The sequence below is a fragment of the Myotis daubentonii genome, chromosome 7 (genome assembly GCF_963259705.1).
Source record: "Myotis daubentonii chromosome 7, mMyoDau2.1, whole genome shotgun sequence".
NCBI classification, from domain to species: Eukaryota; Metazoa; Chordata; class Mammalia; order Chiroptera; family Vespertilionidae; genus Myotis; species Myotis daubentonii.
The window spans coordinates 57,914,158-57,934,395 of NC_081846.1; the positions used below are offsets into that span (position 1 = coordinate 57,914,158).

Below are 20,238 nucleotides of genomic sequence, written 5' to 3' on the forward strand. Positions count from 1 at the left end.
ACCTAATCATTTGATCTCTGTGTTCCCACTGGCTGGATTCAATGATTGCAACCTCATAGTCCAATACATTTTTTAAGTTTTTATTTTATTGATTTCAGGGAGGAAGGCAGAGGTAGACAGAGATAGAAACAACAATGATGAGAGAATCATTGACTCGCTGCCTCCTGCACACCCTACACTGGCGATCAAATTCATAACCCAGCGTGTGCCCTGAGAATCAAACTGTGACCTCCTGGTTCATAGGTCAACCACCGAGCCACACCGGCTGGGCCAATACCTTTTCTTTTAGTAGGAAATAGTATTTTTACATTACAGTTTGGGCTGGGTGTGTTTGCTGCTGGGTAGATCATTGTTTCTAGGCCTTTTTAATGAGAGAGGAGTTAAACACTTCCAATTCCAATTCAGTTGATAAGGCTCTCACTTACCCTTTTCTGTATTACATCTGTATCTCCTTAATTCACACAGAGTTCTGCTTCCCCGGAACAGCAGGGGATGATAGACTTCGAGTATGTCTTAGTTACTCATTTGCTTTCTTCCATGGGATACACACAGTATTCTCAACGCTGCCACAGGGCTACCACACAGTGCTAGTTACGATACCTGAAAGCAATAAAAACAATTTCGCTCTGGTAGGCTATCCCATTGTCCCCACAGTTATTTATTTATTTTTTTGGGGGGGGGGTGTATGATTGTTGAAAATTGGGCAAATTAAAATGCTGATCAGCTTTTAGATGATATTTGGAAGAGGAATGCTTTTAATTTTGTAAGGTAACATGTTGATTTTATATTTATTTATTTATTTATTTTTATTTTTTTAAAATATATTTTATTGATTTTTTACAGAGAGGAAGGGAGAGAGAAAGAGAGTTAGAAACATCAGTGAGAGATGAGAGAGAAACATCGATCAGCTGCCTCCTGCACATCCCCCACTGGGGAAGTGCCTGCAACCCAGGTACATGCCCTTGACCGGAATCGAACCTGGGACCTTTCAGTCCGCAGGGCGACGCTCTATCCACTGAGCCAAACTGGCTTTGGCTGATTTTATATTTATGTTTAGAAAAAAATCCTTATTTGTTAGAGACTTTGTGGGTGAGATGACGTGACATTTGGGATTCTTGTTAAAATACCCCAGGAGAAAATGGGCAGAATAGAGGAAATAAGATTACTCATTTTTGAAACTGGGTGGTAGGATGTTGTTTATTTTTGAAACTAGGAGGTCAAAAATAGGGTTTATTATACTTTTCTCTCTGTTTCTATGTAATGAAATATCTGGAATAAAAAATTTAAAAAATCAATTTTATAAACAGTAGGGAAAGATGGCAATAAGGAAGGAGTAGACAGGGAGGCAGGAAAATTATCCTGAATGGGCGATTCCATTCTTAACCTGCTTGTTTGGTCTTACCTTGGTGACCCTGAAGCTAAAAACCAGGTAACATCTTGAGTGAGAATAAGGTTTAAGGGGTGATTGGCCGAAGAGGAAACTGCCATCTAAGGACACTGAGAAGATCCAAACCCTAAAAGTAGACACCAGGGAGAGAGTGGGGCCTCTGAATCCCAGCCAGGGAAGAACGCGGGGGGCGAAGGGGGTTATCGGCACTGCCATCCTGCAGAGCGGACGAATGAGACCACCCTCGGCATTCCCAGCATCGCCTGAATTACTGAGGGGCTGTCATACTGGGGCATTTCTAGGCCTCATCTCGGGTCAATCGCATCAAAATCTCTGGGCTTGAGGCTTGGGAATCAGTTCTGAGGAAGCTCCCGTGTAAATGTGAAGGATAAGGTGACGTCTACAGTGAGTCAGATACCTTAGCAAGAGGCGATTCAGTGATGGAGAGGAGGAGTAGAGGGAGACCATGAAGGGAGCTGGGTAGATGGCTCTTTCTAGCAAGTTTTCTGTGAAAGGATGAAGAGAGAGAGATGGGAGGACTTGGGGCTGAGGAGGTGGTGGTTGTTGAAATAGTTGTTGCTCATAATAATATAAGACAGATTTGCCTGTAAATGTGGAGAATGTGAATGGTCTCCATGTAGGAAGACTGAGTAGTCAGGCTAAGCATGAGCTTAAGTCCACCTCCTCCCAACCCCTACCAGAGAGATTATTTTGGGGGAAGAACTTGATGGTTCAGGGAGCTTGGAAACTGTCATCATGAATTAGATGTTCTTTTTAGTTGTTATTATTTTGAATTCCATATTAAAAGAAGAAAGGCACCGAGTCTTTTCAATGCCTCTACTTCTCCTGTCCTGACAGGGCCTCTGCGTTCCCTGCAGAGAAGGCAGGTGGGGTCTGGAGTGCTGACCTAGCCACTCTCCTTCATCAGTGCTCCCCTGCTCCTCCTAAAATTCTCTGCCTTCTCTTTGCGTTTCCTCTTCTTTATGTTAAACTGTTACTCTCACAACTCTGAAAGAGTTGCCTGGTACGGGGTGGTGTGTTTCAGTTATTAGCTTTGGGACTATTGGAGGGATTCTCATGTTTTCATGATTTCATAATCCCCGAGTTGGAAGGTGGTGGAGAGAGGACTGAGGTGAGAATACTGCTCCTTCTGTTGTCCTCTGCCTCGGGGTCTTTGTTTAGTTTTAGTTTTTTAATTAATCCTCACCTGAGGATTTTTTTTTTTTTTTTTTAGGGAGGAAGGGAAGAGGAGAGAGAGAGAGAGAGAGAGAGAGAGAGAAGAGAGAAGAGAGAGAAGCAGACATCAGTGTGAGAATGTGAGAGAGACACATCGATTGGTTGCCTCCTGCATGCTCACCGACTGGGGTTGAATCTGCAACTGAGGTATGTGCCCTTGATGGGGAATTGAACCCACGACCCTTCACTTCATGGGCCTGTGCTCTTAACTACTGAGCCAAACAAGCCAAGGCTACTTGTGTTTTTAATAACAGATCGAATTCATCAGTTCTACCCTCTAATATGTCTGCCCCTTGGGAGCATCATCTATTTCCTAAATTTTGTTTCTTTCTCCCCACTTAGTAGAGTGCATTTCTTTCCACTTTTACCGTGCCATTGTAATTTAGTGTTTGGGTTGGGGTGGGTGGTTTTAGGTGGGTGGTCACTTCGATGCTAGCTTGTTCAACTTTGCACTGGCCCTGTGGACATGGCTCATTTTCTTTCTCACGATTGTATTTATACTTTCGATGGATATATTTAAATGAACAGCTGTGCGTTTGTTGAGTCATACCACAATTATCTGATTCTGCTTTAGCTGCTCGACTGGCAAAAACATATTCTAGGCTAAGTTGTGAGAGAATTCCATTAATCACATTCTAGATGGGGGAGGGGAGAGGAGAAAGACCACTGTGAGAAGTCAGTTTAAGAGTTCCTTCTTTAAAAGGAACTCTTACCATTTGCTACAGATGGATGGACCTGGAGAGCATTATGCTAAGTGAAATAAGCCAGTCAGAGAAAGATAAGTATCACATGATCTCACTCATATGTGGAATCTAATGAACAAAATAAACTGATGAACAAAATAGATCCAGAGACATAGAACCATGAACAGACTATGGAATCTCAGAGGGAAGGTGGGGCAGGGAGCGGGGAGAGGGGAGGAGAGGGTCAGTGGGGAAAAAACAACAAAAAAACAAAGCAGACATCTGTAATACTTTCGACAATCAAGATAAATTTAAAAAAAGAAAAGTCTTTTTAAAGATTAATGTTAATTCGTTATTCCATGATGTTAGAGTAGATTGATTTGGATGCTATGTAAGATGTCACGTGGAGCCCTAGCTGATTTGGCTCAGTGGATAGAGCGTTGGCCTGTGGACTGAAGGGTCCCGGGTTCAATTCTGGTAAAGGGCACATGCCTGGGTTTTGGGCTCGATCCCCAGTGTGGGGCATGCAGGAGGCAGCCAATCAATGATTCTCTTTCATCATTGATATTTCTCTCTCTTCTCTCTCTCTCTCTCTCTCCCCTTCCCTCCCTCCCTCTCTGAAATCAATAAAATATATTAAACTTTTTTTAAAAAAGGTGTCACCTGGAGAAGCTTTATAAAGGTGTAAATAACCATAAAGATTTAATGGTAGCTTGGTAGGCATACATCCCTGGCATCGTTGCTAGTGCTGCTCTATTAAATAGATAAAGGGTCTGTAAAAGAGTTCCTTTCTGTAAAGTCTAGTGTTCTTGACTCAGCATTCTTTGAATTCATTGGCTAAGTATTTTGTTTGAACTCTCCTGAATACATAGCATGTGATACAGAAGACGTTACAACTTTCTTTTTCTTCAAATGTATTAATTGCTAGTGGTAGCCTCTGATTGAGTCTTTGGCTCCCATCAGCCAGTCTGTTTTTCTCTTGACACTTCCTCGGGGTTCTTTCTGAGGGTTATTAATAGGCATGGAAGTATGGCTTTCCAAATAACGTCAATAACTGTTAGAAGACAGGGGGTGGGGGAGATAATGTGTCAATTTCTGACTTGTAGGAGATAGATTTTCAAGCTACAGAAGCTGTCTCAGAGGTCACTGGGGGTGGCTCTGGGCGGATCAGCTGGTGTCTGCAACTGGAGATCCAAGGAGCCCTTTCCAAATGGGATATTGTCCACCAGGGAGTTGTCTGCTCTACCCGGAGTCTGCCAGCCGTCTTTTTGTTTGGCTGCTTCTCTTGGATGACACCCTTGAAAACCGAAATCCAAGTTACAGATGATATGTTTTAATTTATCTCAAATACCTGGTTGCTACTATATTAAATTGAGGAGATGGAGCAACCCCCTCTTCCCCCCCTCCCCCCCAAGGTAATTTCCTTGCCAAGCTGTACAAAATTCCTTAAACCTCACCTTCCTCTTTCTACCCAAACCAAAGTGTAGCATAGACTAAGAAGTTAAGACACACGCGTTTTAATTTACATCGAGTGCCTAGTATGTGCCAGGCCTGGGTGTGGAGCCATGAGCAAGGCTGAGCTCTTACTTCCATGCTGCTTATATGTTGGTGCATGGAGGAAGGTGGTGGGGAAACACCATCAAAATAAACTGACAAACAACCCATTTCACACCGAGGTAAGTGCTATGAAGAATGCAGGGGCGAGGCTGGGGAGGTGGAGTGTGGATGGGAAGGACGGCCCTGGCGAGGCTGGTGCAGAAAGGGTGCTTTTCTCACCTCCACAGAAATATGCTCTAGTGTCTCCCATTTAAAAAAAAAATAAATAAAAGAGAGAGTGGGTTTTGGGGGAAGAGAGAGAGAGAGAAAAGGAGAGAAAAGAAATATACCTCCCTGGTGCTGATGTCCCTTTCACATTTATCGGCCCTTCAAATTATGATAGGTTAATCCTAGTAGCCTTAGAAGTGGGACAGTTGTGTCAGATGGTAGGTGCCTGAAACACCATTTGTCTGATAATGGGAGGACTAGAAAAGTCTGCACTATTTGATAAAAGGGGAAAGTTGAGGCATAGTTAGAAAGGAGCTAGTGGGCTGAGACCGATTCTGAGGACTTCGGGAGGAAGTGGGATTTTAAATGGACTGTACAGTTACATGTCTAAGAGTTTTGTGTGTGTGTGGGGGGGGGGGGGGGGCGGGGGCGGGAGGATAACAGGCTCCTTCCTACCAGTAGGTTAAAAAAATGGTTCCAGCCACAGTTTGAAAACTGGAGGGCGAGGAGTGAGCCCCGAGCTGCCGAGGAGAATATCACCAAACAGCTGGGAGATGATGGGGCCCTATCAGTTGAAACAAAGCAGGAGAGCCATGGCTATTTGATACAGAGGGAATGAAGTGGAAAACGAGGGACAGTTTCCATGTAGTCAAGCGTGTAGAAATAAAACCCACTTTGAGATACCAGTAAGGCATGGAGTGGGTGACCAAAACATTGGAATCTCAGAAGCTTAGCGTAGTTAATATTAATATCTATATATCTGGTAGTGTATAAAGTCACTTTCATTCTGTAGACAATTAAAGTACATTGTCAAGGTTTCTTACATGGTAGCCTAACTTAAATCGTTCACTTGCTTTCATTCAGTTAAGCCTGATCTCCCCCGAGCCCTTCACAGATAAAATCAGTCTTTTCCTCTCCTTTCCAAACCATGTCTTGTCACAGCTGGAATGTTTGCAGTGTAACTCTTTCAGTCAAAACCTTTTTCCCCCCTGAAATAATCTGTAATTAGTTCCTCTAACTACGGGATGAACCGATCCAGGGGCTGGATTTCAGTTCTATAGGACTTGTCCAAGAAGCTATTTGTATTCATCTATCACCAAAGATCAAATTACATGCTAATATTCTGAAAGTAACACCCACCGGAACCCTCCAGCAGCAGTCAAGTCTATATAAAACCGAGCCCTGGCAACTTGCACATCGCCAGTTCAGACAGAGTGTGGTGTTAAAAATATTTCACAGGTCATTTGTGAACTGGAGAAAAGACCCTGACTTAACTTATATGGTATGATGGCTTCGGTTTAGCCTTTCTTTGCAGCTATAACTGACAGCCCATGTCATTTTCACCCCTGTTAAGGCCCAGGTAGTGTGGAGCAAGCTGCCCTTGGTCGGTCTCTCTCTCTCTCCCTTTCTCTCTCTCTCTCCCTTTCTCTCTCTCTCTCCCTTTCTCTCTCTCTGCCTTTGAGCATAGAAGAGGCATAACTGTTCTCACATAATGGCTGATTTTTGTCCCACTTCGAGGTGGTTATTGTAAGTATACCTTCCCTCAAAGTTTACTGTCTAGAATTTGTCTTACTGGATCTTTGTTCTAAAATGTGCCTGACATACACTAATTTCTGTTTTTATTTTGAGATGTGAGTTATAAGAAAACTGAAATGTGGGGGTGGGGAGTGTGATATAGAAATGCTGTATTGTCAAGGTGGTTTATTTTTTCTCCACACTAAGATCTTTTCAGAGTATATGAAATTAATTTTGAATTTAGAGAGATGGAAAGAGGTCATGATTGAAAAGTGACCCAAATAACCATGAATAAAGATTGTTTTCTAAGACGAAAATCAAGGTGGTTAAAGTGAATGTGTTGAGGCATGGATAAAATGTTAAGGATGACAAAAGCAGACGAAAGCAGTTGAACTAGTGTCGTGAAGGTGTGAGAGTGGTGGTTGGTTAAGAGCTGAACTCTGATTACTTCTACCCACCCACTGAAAATTCTACCCCCTGAAAATTTTATAGATGTTCTTATGTATAAAACGAGGTGAATGTGAATATTTATTTTAGAGAATTTTGGGGAGAGATTGAATGATATGATACACATGATCCCTAAGCATAGTGCCTGGCTGGTTAGTTAGTGCTGCTACCTTTAGGGTGATAAGGACGTATTTTTTACAGATAACTAGGAGAAAGCAGAATTACTCTCATTTCTGCTTTGCCTCCATCATTGACATTTAAAAAGAATGAGGATATGAGGCCCCCCCCCCCCGTCTCTTACTGAAGGTATAGCATAGACTGTATAAAGAGATATAAAGGAAGAACTGTCCTGGCAGAGTAGTGACAACCCCCACCAATGGTGAGGGACTTCAGCTGGATAGCGTCATTCAAAGCATGGATGGGTGAATGTACAACCTGTCTTTCAAGATTCTTTTTAATTCGGAGAATGTTAGATGTTGAATTAAGAGTATCAAGAAAGTCCTTATCGTACGAGTAGGTACAAGTAAGTAAATTATATCTTGAACCAATGGACAAACCAAAGGAGTTTAGGTTACCAGCCCTGACAAATGAATATTTGGTAGAATTTTATGAAGGGGAAAAAATCATAGGGTTCATCTTACAACTTTCCCTTCATCTGCAATATTATGGATAACAAATTGTATGCTGTTCATAAGTATAGGTTTTAGAAATAGCCTTTATTTTTTTGCCATAGATAGATTATTAATTAGATTGCTTAATATGAGTACTAAAAGTTGACCATAAAAGTGCATTTACACTCTGGATTACTTTGTGACCAATATCAAAATGCTTTGTGATTTTTTTTGTGGGGGTAATGTATTGGAGTGTATCTGTGGTTTTATCCAGCTGTAAAATTGTGATGAGCAAAAGAAGTGCCAAACTTGGTCTCAAGCCCACACATGTTAAAAATTGAGCTAAACGCTAGCTCCTTAACTGGATATCAGTCTGATCTATAAATGGAGTTTGAAAAGTACCATGGGATTTGGAAAGCAGTTCTGTTCTGCCCTGGTGATATGCCTGTTTTTAGTAGAATTATCATGGGAATACACTATTTCCCTAGATCAGTGATGGCGAACCTATGACACGCGTGTCAGAGGTGACACGCGAACTCATTTTTTTGGTTGATTTTTCTTTTTTAAATGGCATTTAAATATATAAAATAAATTTCAAAAATATAAGTCTTTGTTTTACTATGGTTGCAAATATCAAAAAATTTCTATATGTGACACGGCACCAGAGTTAAGTTAGGGTTTTTCAAAATGCTGACACGCCGAGCTCAAAAGGTTCGCCATCACTGCCCTAGATTGTAGTCCTGAACATTGTGAGAGATGGTACTGACTTAAAGGGGGTAACTTAGTTGAGTCAGGAGGTCCTTATGTCTGAAGTATCAAGATCAGTTACTGGGGATATAGGGCCTTATCCAAGAGCAGAAAGGAGATTGTATATACTGCAGGCAAAAATTCATGCTCTGAACCTTTCAGATAATATTCTGTAGTCCCCAGTAAGTAGCCTATGATTTTTCAGTGAGGGATTTTGGCCTTAGAACATTACATAAGGATTTGGTTGAGCCTAAACAAGATGAGCAGTTGAGTATTTTCTTATGACAAGTTTATGTCTCATTTAAAAAATATTTAGTTGTGTACATAAAATATTCCTATATTTAAAAAAAATCTAATGTCTTATTTCTTGACCATAGATTTTGTTGACTTCCTTGATGTTAATTGTGAGGCTAATGAGATTTTTAAACCTGTGGAACAGTAGCATTTTTCTCAGGTATTGGGTAAATGCTCAGCCTAAAATGTACCGTGTGGTTATCTGTATGGTAGAAGAACTGATCAAATAAAGAATAAGATGATGGTTCTCAAAGTGTGGTCCAGGTGGAGCTCCCATGACTTCCTCAGGGGTTCCGTGAGATCTTCCTTCTTCCAGGGACATGTTCAAGGCTGGATTCGCTATATGTACTTCAACCGATACATGTTATAGCAGATTGAATGTAGAATCATATACGAGAGTCCAGTTGTTTTCTATTAAGCCAAACATTATTGAGATTTGCAAAAATGTAAAACAGTGCTACTTTTTTCAGTATATTTATTTCTTTATTGTTTGGGGGGGGTATAGTTGTTTTTTTAATTTATAAAAAATAAGCTAGTATGCTTATTATTTTAAGAGAAATACAATATTTTAAAAATTCTCTTTTGCTTTCTAATAGAGTAAATGTTGATAGACATAGCCCACAGAGATAAGCTCCTTAGGGGCCTCAATATTTTTCAAGAGTATAAAAAGATTCTGAGACCAAAACGTTTGTAAACCACTGGAATAGGGCATCTCTGAACTGTGGAATTATTACCACTCTCTTTTCCCACTACCAGTACTTCTTTTTTTGCCAACCCACATTTTTTTACTTTAACATTTTATTTTTTTACTTTTAAAGACAGTATTATCTTTTTAGTATATTTTAAAATTAGAAATAGATCCTTGGGGCTTAAAGTTGGGATGGTAGCATATTGATATTTCTTAATAATTAAAATATGATGAGGACATTTATTCCAGAATATTCTGCTTTCTACATTCTTTCCCCCTTTTCCCGTCTGTATTTAATAGCTGAATGAACTGAGCAGCACAGACACTCCCAACATAGCAAAATGGCAACCAGCAATGATGATGATGTTTCTTCCCCAGAGATTTCTGGCAGATTTTGAGTTTTCTGTCTATAAACAATGATTAGCTTGGGGAATGAATTTCTAACTCTTTTTTTTTCTGTTTTATACTTATGAGCGTAAATTAATATTTTAGTTTTGCTTGTACAATTATGATCTGTTAAGGGATATTTTGAGGCATGGGCTTTTCTTGGCTTTGTCACAGGAAAAAATGCCAATAGTGATTGTCTTTTAGATTTTTTTAATAGTGAAAGGATTCTTGATTTTGAAATTTGAAGCTTGTTAACTTCTAACTTTTACTATTAACTGAACAAATTTTACAGATTAATGTTAGAGAGATGGTAAATGTCTTAATCCCACCATTTCTTTGCAAGTGTATATGTGCCTATGTGTAGGAAAGGGCTGGAAGAGATTGCGGTGTCTTTAGAATTTAAATTTAAATTGAACTCATTAATTTAGAGGAAATTCAGATTCAACAAGTATTAAATGTGCACCTCCTTGGCTCTGTTAGCAATGAACAAAATAGACTATAGATTTTGCTACCATCAAGATTACAGTCTAGTGAGGCAAGCAGATATCCAAAAGCACACAGGTATGAATAAGTAATTATTAATTATGATAAATGCAGTGGGTGAAAGTTAACAATGGTATATGAGAGTGTAAAGAGGGCATCTGAGTGTAGGCAAGCTTCAGGAAGGAAGCGAATTTAAGGTGAGACTTGAGGGATGAGTAGGAATTTGCCAGGTTGGATCCTGAAAGAAGGGCCCAAGCACAGGAGTGTCTTGTACACAAAGGTCCCGAGATAGGCAGGAAACTGGCTGCAGTGCCTGGGAAAATGGGGTGGTGAGGGGCCAGTTGTGAGAACTAAGGGTTAGGGGCCTTGAAGGCAATGAATATAGAGAGGTGAGGAGAAGGCTTGCTAGGGCTTAACCGGATATTACTGAGGTTTGACCCTGGCCTACCTCCAGTCTTCTTGGGTTTTCTCCTCTTTCTTTATAACTCTTCTCTCTAGGCTCTCTGCGTCCTAGCCTGGTGTGTGTGTGTGTGTGTGTCCTAAGTCCTGAGGACACACCTTGCTTGCCCTGGCCATAGGGTCTCTATGGAAATTGATAAGCTGTGTCTATTTCCTTAAATGCTACCTGTCTCCAACACAGGTTGCTACCCACCCCAATTCTCTCTCTTTAACCTCTCTCTCTCTCTCTCTCTCTCTCTCTCTCACACACACACACCCAGGCTTATCCTTTTTCTAGTATGGTTTTTATTTGGATATAACCTCCCCAGGGAAGTCCCTCCATCCTTCAGGAAGTCTCAAGTTGTTTTGTTAGCGCTCATGTTTAACCATGGAGTTTTTTTTTTTTTTTTTTACATTTAATTCAGTATTTAATTATACAATCTTTTGGATGATTATTTGATTACCAACATAGACAGTAAGCTTAGTGATAGTAAGGACCATGCTTATATCTTTACTAGAAGGCCTGGTGCATCTGTGCACCAGTGGGGTCCCTCAGCCTGGCCTGCGCCCTCTTGCAATCCAGGACCCCTGGGGGGATGTCGTTATGCTGGATTACACTCCGCTCTCACTCATGCTGGCCCCTCTGCTCCTGCTGCCGCCACCACCACACGGTAGCACGCTGCCATGGAGGCTGGAGAGGCTTGTGCGGCTGCAGCTGCGCTCGCCAGCTGTGAGCCTGGTGTCTGGTGCCCCTCAGTCAGCTGAGTGGCGCTCCCGCTGTGGGAGTGCACTGACCACCAGGGGGCAGCTCCTGCATTGAGCGTCTGCTCCCTGGTGGTCAGTGCTTATCATAGCGACAAGTGAAATGGTCATTTGGTTGCTTAGGCTTTTATATATATACTAGGGGCCCGGTGCACGAAATTCGTGCACTGGGTGTGTGTGGGGGGGGTGGGGGGAGTGTCCCTCAGCCCAGCCTGCCCCCTCTCACATACTGGGAGCCCTCAGGCATTGACCCCCATCACCCTCCAATCGCAGGATCGGCCCTTTGCCCAGGCCTGACGCCTCTGACAGAGGCGTCAGGCCTGGGCAGGGGACCCCCAGACCCCTCCGATTGCTGGCTCTGCCCCTTGCCCAGGCCTGATGCCTCAGCCAGAGGCGTAAACCCCCATCACCCTCTGATCACCTGATCGGCCCCTTGCCCAGGCCTGACGCCTCCGCCAGAGGTGTCAGGCTTGGACAGGGGACCCCCATCTCCCCCCGATCACTGGCTCTGGCCCAGGAATCATGCCTGGGCAGGGGACCATCATATCCCCCCAACTCCCGGCTCAGCCCCCTGCCCAGGCCTGATGCCTCGGCCAGAGGAGTTGACCCTCATCACCCTCCGACCACCAATCACCGGATCGGCCCCTTGACCAGGCCTGAGGCCTCCGGCAGAGGTGTCAGGCCTGGGCAGGGGACCCCCAGCTCCCCGCGGTTGCAGGCTCCTCCCCTGCCCAGGCCTAATGCCTCTGGCTGAGGCGTCCGGCTCGGGCAGCGGGGACCCGCAGCTGCAGTGGCCCCGCGATCGTGGGCTCCGCTTTAGGCCCAGGCAAGGGACCCCTAGCTCCCGGGACTGCCAGCTTCGACCGTGCCCAGCTCCCATCGCTGGCTCCACCCCTACTTCCTGCTATCACTGGCCAGGGCGGAAAAGGCGCCTGATTCTCCGATCATGGCTGGGGGGCAGGGCAAAGGCGGCCCCAGGGCCGCCTTTGCCCTGCCCCCCAGCTCTTAGCTCCCCCCTGGGTTTCAGATCACTGTCAGTGGCAGGGGGCTTCTTCCTGCTTTCCCTTTCGCCTCCCTGCATTGTGCCTACATATGCAAATTAACCGCCATCTTGTTGGCAGTTAACTGCCAATCATAGTTGGCAGTTAATTTGCATATAGCCCTGATTAGCCAATAAAAAGAGTATCGTCGTACGCCAATTACCATTTTTCTCTTTCATTAGATAGGATAGATTACTCTAAGTTTCTAAAGTCTAGTAAACAGTAGTCTCTCATTAGTTGTGGAAGGAAGGAAGGAAAGAAGGAAGGAAGGAAGGGAGGGCTGGAATTCATAGATAAAACTAAGATAGTCTAGTAGTTTTTAAAAGGTTTTGATAACATGTCCCATTGGTTAAAAAGTTTTTTGGGCAGGCACCCTCAATATGTATGTTGGTTATAAGTTTTATGTAAAATAAAAACTATTATAAAACATACATAAAATAGAAATTTTAAAAAGATTAAAGATGAAATATTTAAGGGACTGCTAATGGTGATGACATCTTATTAATGAAAATCTCAGATCACTCAGGATAATGTTTATTGTTTGTGATACTGGATGTAAATCAATTTTTAAGTATTTTTTTATTTTGAAGTTGGGCATTCTCTTTTTCTTAAAAAATATGTTTTTATTGATTTTAGAGAGGGGAAGGGAGAGGGACAGAGGATAGAAACATCAATGATGAGAGAGAATCATTGATCAGCTGCCTCCTGCATGCTCCCCACCGGAGATTGAGCCCACAACCTGGGCATGTGCCCTGACCCAGAATCTAACCACGACCTGCTGATTCATGGGTCAGTGCTCAATCACTGAGCCACACTAGCCAGGAGGGGAGACAACTTTATGTCAGATTCAACTGAATGTTAACTGCTTTATTCTAGTAATGTGATTAATGGAAAAACTACTTGGATGAGAGAAATCAGCTTCACATTTTCTTACTCTTCTCTGCAGATTAATACCATATTTAACCTATAGTTTCTTTAATGTTTTTAGAACCCTTCCCATTGGAGGAGGGCTCATTTCATTATAACTAGCCAATTCAACCTGTAATTCTACTTAAATGGAACCTTAAAAGGATAGTACGGGGGTATAGTCTCATTATATATGATATCTCCCACTGTTTCTGAAAGATACCTCTGATACTAGACTGTCAACAGGAATTGTGACAGAGACCAAATAAAGGCCCAAGTTATTTATGGCTCTATTAGATAAACACATTTAATATAAGATAATATTTTTTAAAATTTATTGACTGATTGTAGAGAGAGAGACACTGATTTGTTGTTCCACTTATTTATATATTCATTGGTTGATTCTTGTATGTGTCCTGACCGGGCATCGAACCCACAACCTTGGTGTATTGGGACAACACTCTAACAAACTGATCTACCCGGCCAGGGCTGTAAGGTAAAAATTTTTGAATGTTAATTCCACAAGTCAGTGAGTTGTCTTATAGGACCATTGGGTACATGTACCCTTTTGGAGACAAGTGTCTTATGCTGGAGACAGACATAAACAGTGAATTCATTCCAAGTGGTGTTAGACCACTGGGGGGTTACAATCTGCTGACAGAGAGCTGTTCCACCAAGTGTTTGCCTTTTGAGCTAGATTATGAATGCAGGAGGAGGCAGTTGGGTAGGAGAGGGGTGGAGGAGGAGACTCGGGGCATATGAGGCAGATGGAACCAACACAATGTTCATGTTCATGATGTGGTGTTGGAGGAATCTGGTTGTGAGGGCCAAGATGAGGTAGTTTGTATGTCACAAATAAGGGCTCACTATAGACAAGATCTACGTGAGCATGGGAATAATAACAGCAGTAAAAGGGGCTCACTCAAATTTCATGTTCTTTTGGTATAAAAGGAAGGCACACAAACACATCTCCTTTTCTCCCCTTCCTCATCTTGTTAATAGAGAAGGGATAGGTTGAAATACAATTATGAACAAATTGGAATGAAGGCTGGTAACAGAGGATGGAGATGTGGGGAATGAACAATCAGACTACCAACCTCAGAATGTGATCTTAAGAAGATGAGTCAGGAATCCACTCTAAACTGCTTACATAGCAACAGGCTTTTGCTCTTTGCTTTGAAGCTGTAAGAGTGAGATAGCACACTAACCTATTTATTAAAGAACTTTACCCATTTTCTTTTTTTAAAAAATATATTTATTGATTTTTTACAGAGAGGAAGGGAGAGAGATAGAGAGTTAGAAACATCGATGAGAGAGAAACATCGATCAGCTGCCTCCTGCACATGTCCCACTGGGGATGTGCCCGCAACCCAGGTACATGCCCTTGACCGGAATTGAACCTGGGACCTTTCAGTCCATAGGCCAACGCTCTATCCACTGAGCCAAACCAGTTTTGGCAGAACTTTACCCATTTTCTTCTTCTTCTTCTTCTTCTTCTTTTTTTTTTACCATCCAGAAAATCACAACTAGACAAAGGTTTAATTGTTAAAAATTATTTCTTGTAATAAAGAACTCATATAACCAAACGGTCATCATATTCCTGAAACTTTTCAAGTTTATTCAAATGGAAAAGTTCTCTTTTGTAGTCTTTTACCCCATAACATTGATCCTTTGCCAATGTAGTTTCAGGGCAGTATCAACTTGAAATTTTTATCAGGTATCTTATTTTCTCTCAGTTATAGTTTTACATATTGCACATTTACATGATTTCTTCCTGTCTTGGTTATGTCTGTCCTCTGTTAAATTTGAGGTTGATAAAGGAAAGCATTGTTTTGCCATAGATGAGGGATATGTTGTAGGTTTGCTTTTTTCCCCTTGGGGCAGTATGAAGAGCAAGGAGAAGTAAGGCTCAAACACAGTAATTTGGCTTGAATGATTCAGTCACTTAATCTTTATCATATTGTAAGAGCAGTCTATTCATGCTTCTCAGAGGTTTTAATTTAATGCCAATTCTGCATTCAATAGGGTAAGATAAAATTCAAATCTAAGATCCTTTGGGAATGCCTAGCTTTATATAGCTGAGAACTTTTCCTGCCCCTGTTGAGTTCTTTGTAAGAGGGTAGACTCAGAGAAAATCACCTTAGAGTGGCCACCAGCAGGAGGTACATCTGATTAACTTCTTAAGATGATTTGTTTAGATCTATGTAAAGGGTATGTGTTTAAATATACTAAGAAATAAGGCAACATATGTGAGGGGGATTTGTAAGAAAGGCCTTGAATGGCAGTTTGAAAATGGTATGCTTAATTTAACTTGTCATCCTGCAGTTAAATTTTTTGTCTTACTTATATCTCTCTTTTCCCCCCACAGTTGTACAATGGTAGATGGAGTGATGATTCTCCCTGTGCTAATGATGATGGCTTTCCCTTCCCCAAGTATGGAAGGTAAGAGGCTCACAGCTGTTTGGGTAGCTCAAAGTGTACAGTCGTGTGCCACACGGTGACGTTTCGGTCAAGGACAGATAAACATATGCAATGGTGGTTCTATAAGATTATAATGGAGATGGAAGATTCGTATCACCTGGTGACATCATAGCCACTGAAAGGTCATAGTACAACACATTACTCACATGTTTGTGGAGATGCTGGTGTAAACAATCCTGCACTGTCAGTCGTAAAAAAGTTAGCACATACAATTATGTATGGTACATGGTACTTGATAATGATAATAAATGACACTCTGTTACTGGTTTATGAATTTACTATACTTTTTATCATTATTGTAGAGTGTACTCTTTCTACTTATTAAAAACAGTTTGCTGTAAAACCATATACCTTGTCTTTACCACATCTTTTCATTGCATCATTTTCTCTTTCACTTGACTTAACCTCGTATTGTTTTATACAGTAACACGCTGTACAGGCTTGTAGCCTGGGAGCAATCGGCTATACCACGTAGCCGAGTTGTGTAGTAGGCAATGCCATCTACGTGTGTGTGTGCATGCACGCTATGATATTGGCACAGTGATGAAATCACTTAAGGATGCGTTTCTCAGAACAAACCCCCATCTGTAAGTGGTGCATGAATGTTCTGTGTTTGGTTTGGCTTACTGTAAACAAGTTTGTTTGTTCTTAATCCTATCAGATTTAGCACTCCTCTCCTCCCTCCCTTTATTATTACTTTTTAAAGCTGTTTTTTAGGTTCAGAGCAAAACGGAAAGGAATGAACAGAGATTTCTCATACCCCTACACCTCCACATGCATAGTCTCTCCCATTATTAATATCCTCCATTAAAGTGGTACATTTGTTATAATTGATGAACCTATATTGATACATTATAATCACCCAAAGTCCATAGTCTACATTAGGGTTCACTCTTGGTGGTGTACATTCTATGGGTTTGGACAGATGTATAATGACATGTATCCACCATTATAGTATCATACAGACTATTTCACTGCTCTAAAAATTTTCTGGGGCGGCCGGTTAGCTCAGTTGGTTAGAGCGTGGTGCTAATAAAAATTTTCTGTGCTCCACCTGTTCATCCCTTTCCCCTGCTACCCTTAAGCACTAGCCACCACTGATCTTTTTACAGCCTCCATAGTTTTGCCTTTTCTAGAATGACGTATTGTTGGAATCATGCAGTGTATCGTCTTTTCAGATTAACTTCTTTAACTTACTGATAGGCATTTAATGTTCCTCCACATATTTTCATGGCTTCATTTTTTTTTTTTTTTTAGCACTGAATAATATTCCATTGTCTGGATGTACCAGTTTATTCATTGACCTATTAAAGAAACATCTCGGTTACTTCCAGGTTTTGGCAGTTAGGAATAAAGTTGCTATGAATATTGGTATGCAAATTTTTGTGTGGAATTAGTTTTCAGCTCCTTTGGGTAAACACCAAGGATTATGATTTCGACATTGTATGGTAGAGTAGGTTTAGTTTTGTAAGAAATTACAACCTGTCTTCCAAAGTAGCAGTGCCATTATGCATCCCTACCAGCAATGAATGAGAGTTCTTGCTGCTCCACTTCCGGCCACTATTTGGCATGGTCAGTGTTCTGGATTTTGGCCATTCAAATAGGAGTTGGTTTAATTTTCATTTCCCTGATGACATATGGTGTGGAGCATCTTTTCATGCGCTTATTTGTCATCTGTGTATCTTTTTTGATGATGTATCTGTTGAGGTCTTTGGCTCATTTTTTAAATCAGGTTGGTTGTTTTTTTATTTTTGAGTTTTTATATATTTTGGAAATCATTCCTTTATGAGATGTGCCTTTTGCATATATTTTCTCTCAGTCTTTTGCTTCTCTTCTCATTCTCTTGATATTGTCTTTCATAGAACAAAGTTTTTAATTGTAATGAAATGTCTACCTTAATTATTTTTTCATGGATCGTGCCTCTAAAAAGTTATTGCCATGCCCAAGGTCATGTAGGTTTTCTCTTGTTACCCAATAATATTACATTATGCAAGATTACATAATGTGGGTTACATTAAATTTCTGTTGGACATTGTGTTGTAAATAATTTGGGTGTCTACTAGTATAGGGTAGGTTCCGGTGCTAAGCAATGCTGTTATTAAAAGCATCTTACTAATATTGCAGTGATTTTAATTAGTGCCAAGAGGGTGTGACATAAAGATCCTGCATGGCAAGTTTAAAGGAATTAGAGGTGTTTTAACCAGAAGAGAGGTTGGGTCCTAGGTTGAAGGGATTAATAAGAAGAAATGGGATGGAAAGATTTGATGGGTTAACAGTAGTTCTCAGCTCAATTATATGACCTTCCCAGGGACATTTGACAATGTCTGGAGATATAACAGCCAAGTTTCTAGAAATTTTCCTTCTCTTTTTAATTGCTAAACACTGATCACTACAATAAAAACTAAAGAATGTCGTGGAATGAAGTTCCTCCAAATTCTATGCCTTTAGTTCTGTGTGATATCAAGAAGTTCCTTTGGATTTCATTTGATTTCATGGATGTGGCATGGTCAAAAGAAAAAGAATGTGGAAAAGAAATTGAGGTGGGAATGTAGTATGAATAGAGAAGAAGTAGTGAAGGAATGAGGAAAAGAGAAGGGGAAAGGGCATTTATGGATCAATATTACCAACCACAACATTGGTTTTTTTTTCTTGCTTTTAGCTCTTAAGTTGCCCAAAGAATCTAGCAAATGTCTTTTTAATGCCACAGTAACAGTCCTATATAATAAAAGCCTAATATGCTAAGTGTCTGACCATTCGTTCAACCATTCGACCAGTCACTATTACGCGCACTGTCCACCATGGTGCAGATGCTCCAATCGGTAGGTTAGCTTGCTGCTGGGGTCTGGCCGATGGGGACTGAGTGAGACGGGGTGGACATGCCCTGGAGACCTCCTGTGGTCCCTCCCTGACCGGCCAATCTTTCCTGCTGTCCCTCCCTGGCCTCTAAAATATTTCTTCTAATTAATTTCCTTTCCATGTGCACCAATCCATGCACCAGGACTCTAGTATACAATGACACGAGTTAGTCTGGCTGAAATGGAAACAGATTACCACTAAGGTTTTGCCATTTTATCTACCACCACCTCTAGGATGTTTACAAACAAGGAAAAGAACACACATTCTTTAGTTGCAGTAGCTTTTTATTTTATTTTTTTTTAAAACAGAATATCCAGTGAGTGCTACAACCGAGAGGGCTCTGATCATAATTGCAGTTGCCTTAGTCCTGTCTTCTCTCCATCACTCCACTTGTTAACTGTCAAACACATATTCTATGAAAAGACTCTTTGTTTTTGTATATTTACTAGGAATTTTTTTAAAGCCACTGAGAACCCCTAATTGTAATACACTCTAATATACTCAACATTAGTCATAAAGCAAATGTTAAGTACAAAATACTTAACCAAAAGAGGTAAATAATAGGGCAGATACAGAAAATCTTTATACAAGCCCCATTGTCTAGTGAAGAGCTTTAGACTACCAAGTTTAAAAGGAAGCAGAACTATGTTTGATATTTACAGAGCAGCTATGATGGTCCTTATTAACTGTGCTTCATTGAAGCTGATGGCATTCTTGGGGAATAAGTAAGAAACTCACAGAGATTTTGTTCTAATATACTTGGTGTGGTAGTTACTCTTCGTTGCCTATTAAAACAACAACAACAAGCTTTTTCTCCTTTGTCTCCCAGTGACTCCCAAATGTCTCTTAAGTACTGGCTAGAAATAGTTTTATCTCTTCAAATAATAGGCCCCAAACAGTGATTTTGGTAGAATTTGGCTAGTATCAGTGTACTTTAGAACATTTCTCACATTCTATGCAATCCTAAATGCTCTGGGGCCATAAAGACCAAATAAGTTTGGAAAATACTCTTTACTATAACTGCCCCTCTGATGACTAGAAGTAATATTAAGGGAGTGGTTAATATGCGTTAAATGTTGGACTAACTTCTTTGTATGCATTATTTCCCATAATCCTCATGATGACCCTAATGAGGTAGGTTTTGAGCGATGTGCTTTTGAATTAGTTAAAACTCTTGCTTAAGGCTAGAGCCAATGAAAGGTCTGATATACTTTGAGGAATAGTGTGTAGGAGTTTCAACCATTATCAGCCTTCTTCAGAATTTTGCATTTTTCAGGTACCTTAAATTAGCTACACCCACATTCACGTTCTATCTGGCGCATGCTAGAATCCAGCGTAATCCAGTCTGCTGGAAAGGTTGAGATGAAATCTTGTAATAGCAAACGGCCAGGCTGCTTCACCTGAGTTTGTGTTTTTCGTCTTGTCTCTCATACCACTATTCATTTTTCATGCTTATTATATATACAACTCTAGCTGCAGGAAGAGTTTTATTTGCTCTCACAGAGAAGAGCAC

General features: G+C 41.1%; 1 protein-coding gene across 5 annotated transcripts in view; it reads left to right on the forward strand.

The window, feature by feature from the left end:
* Positions 1-20,238, forward strand: part of ACVR1 (activin A receptor type 1) — a 129,193-nt gene that overhangs the window by 59,423 nt on the left and 49,532 nt on the right. For all 5 annotated transcript variants that reach the window (XM_059704387.1, XM_059704386.1, XM_059704384.1 and 2 more), the window contains one exon: positions 15,757-15,830. In XM_059704387.1, the coding sequence (XP_059560370.1) occupies positions 15,764-15,830 (67 nt within the window). In that variant the 5' untranslated portion in view covers positions 15,757-15,763. The remainder of the gene's footprint in view (positions 1-15,756; positions 15,831-20,238) is intronic.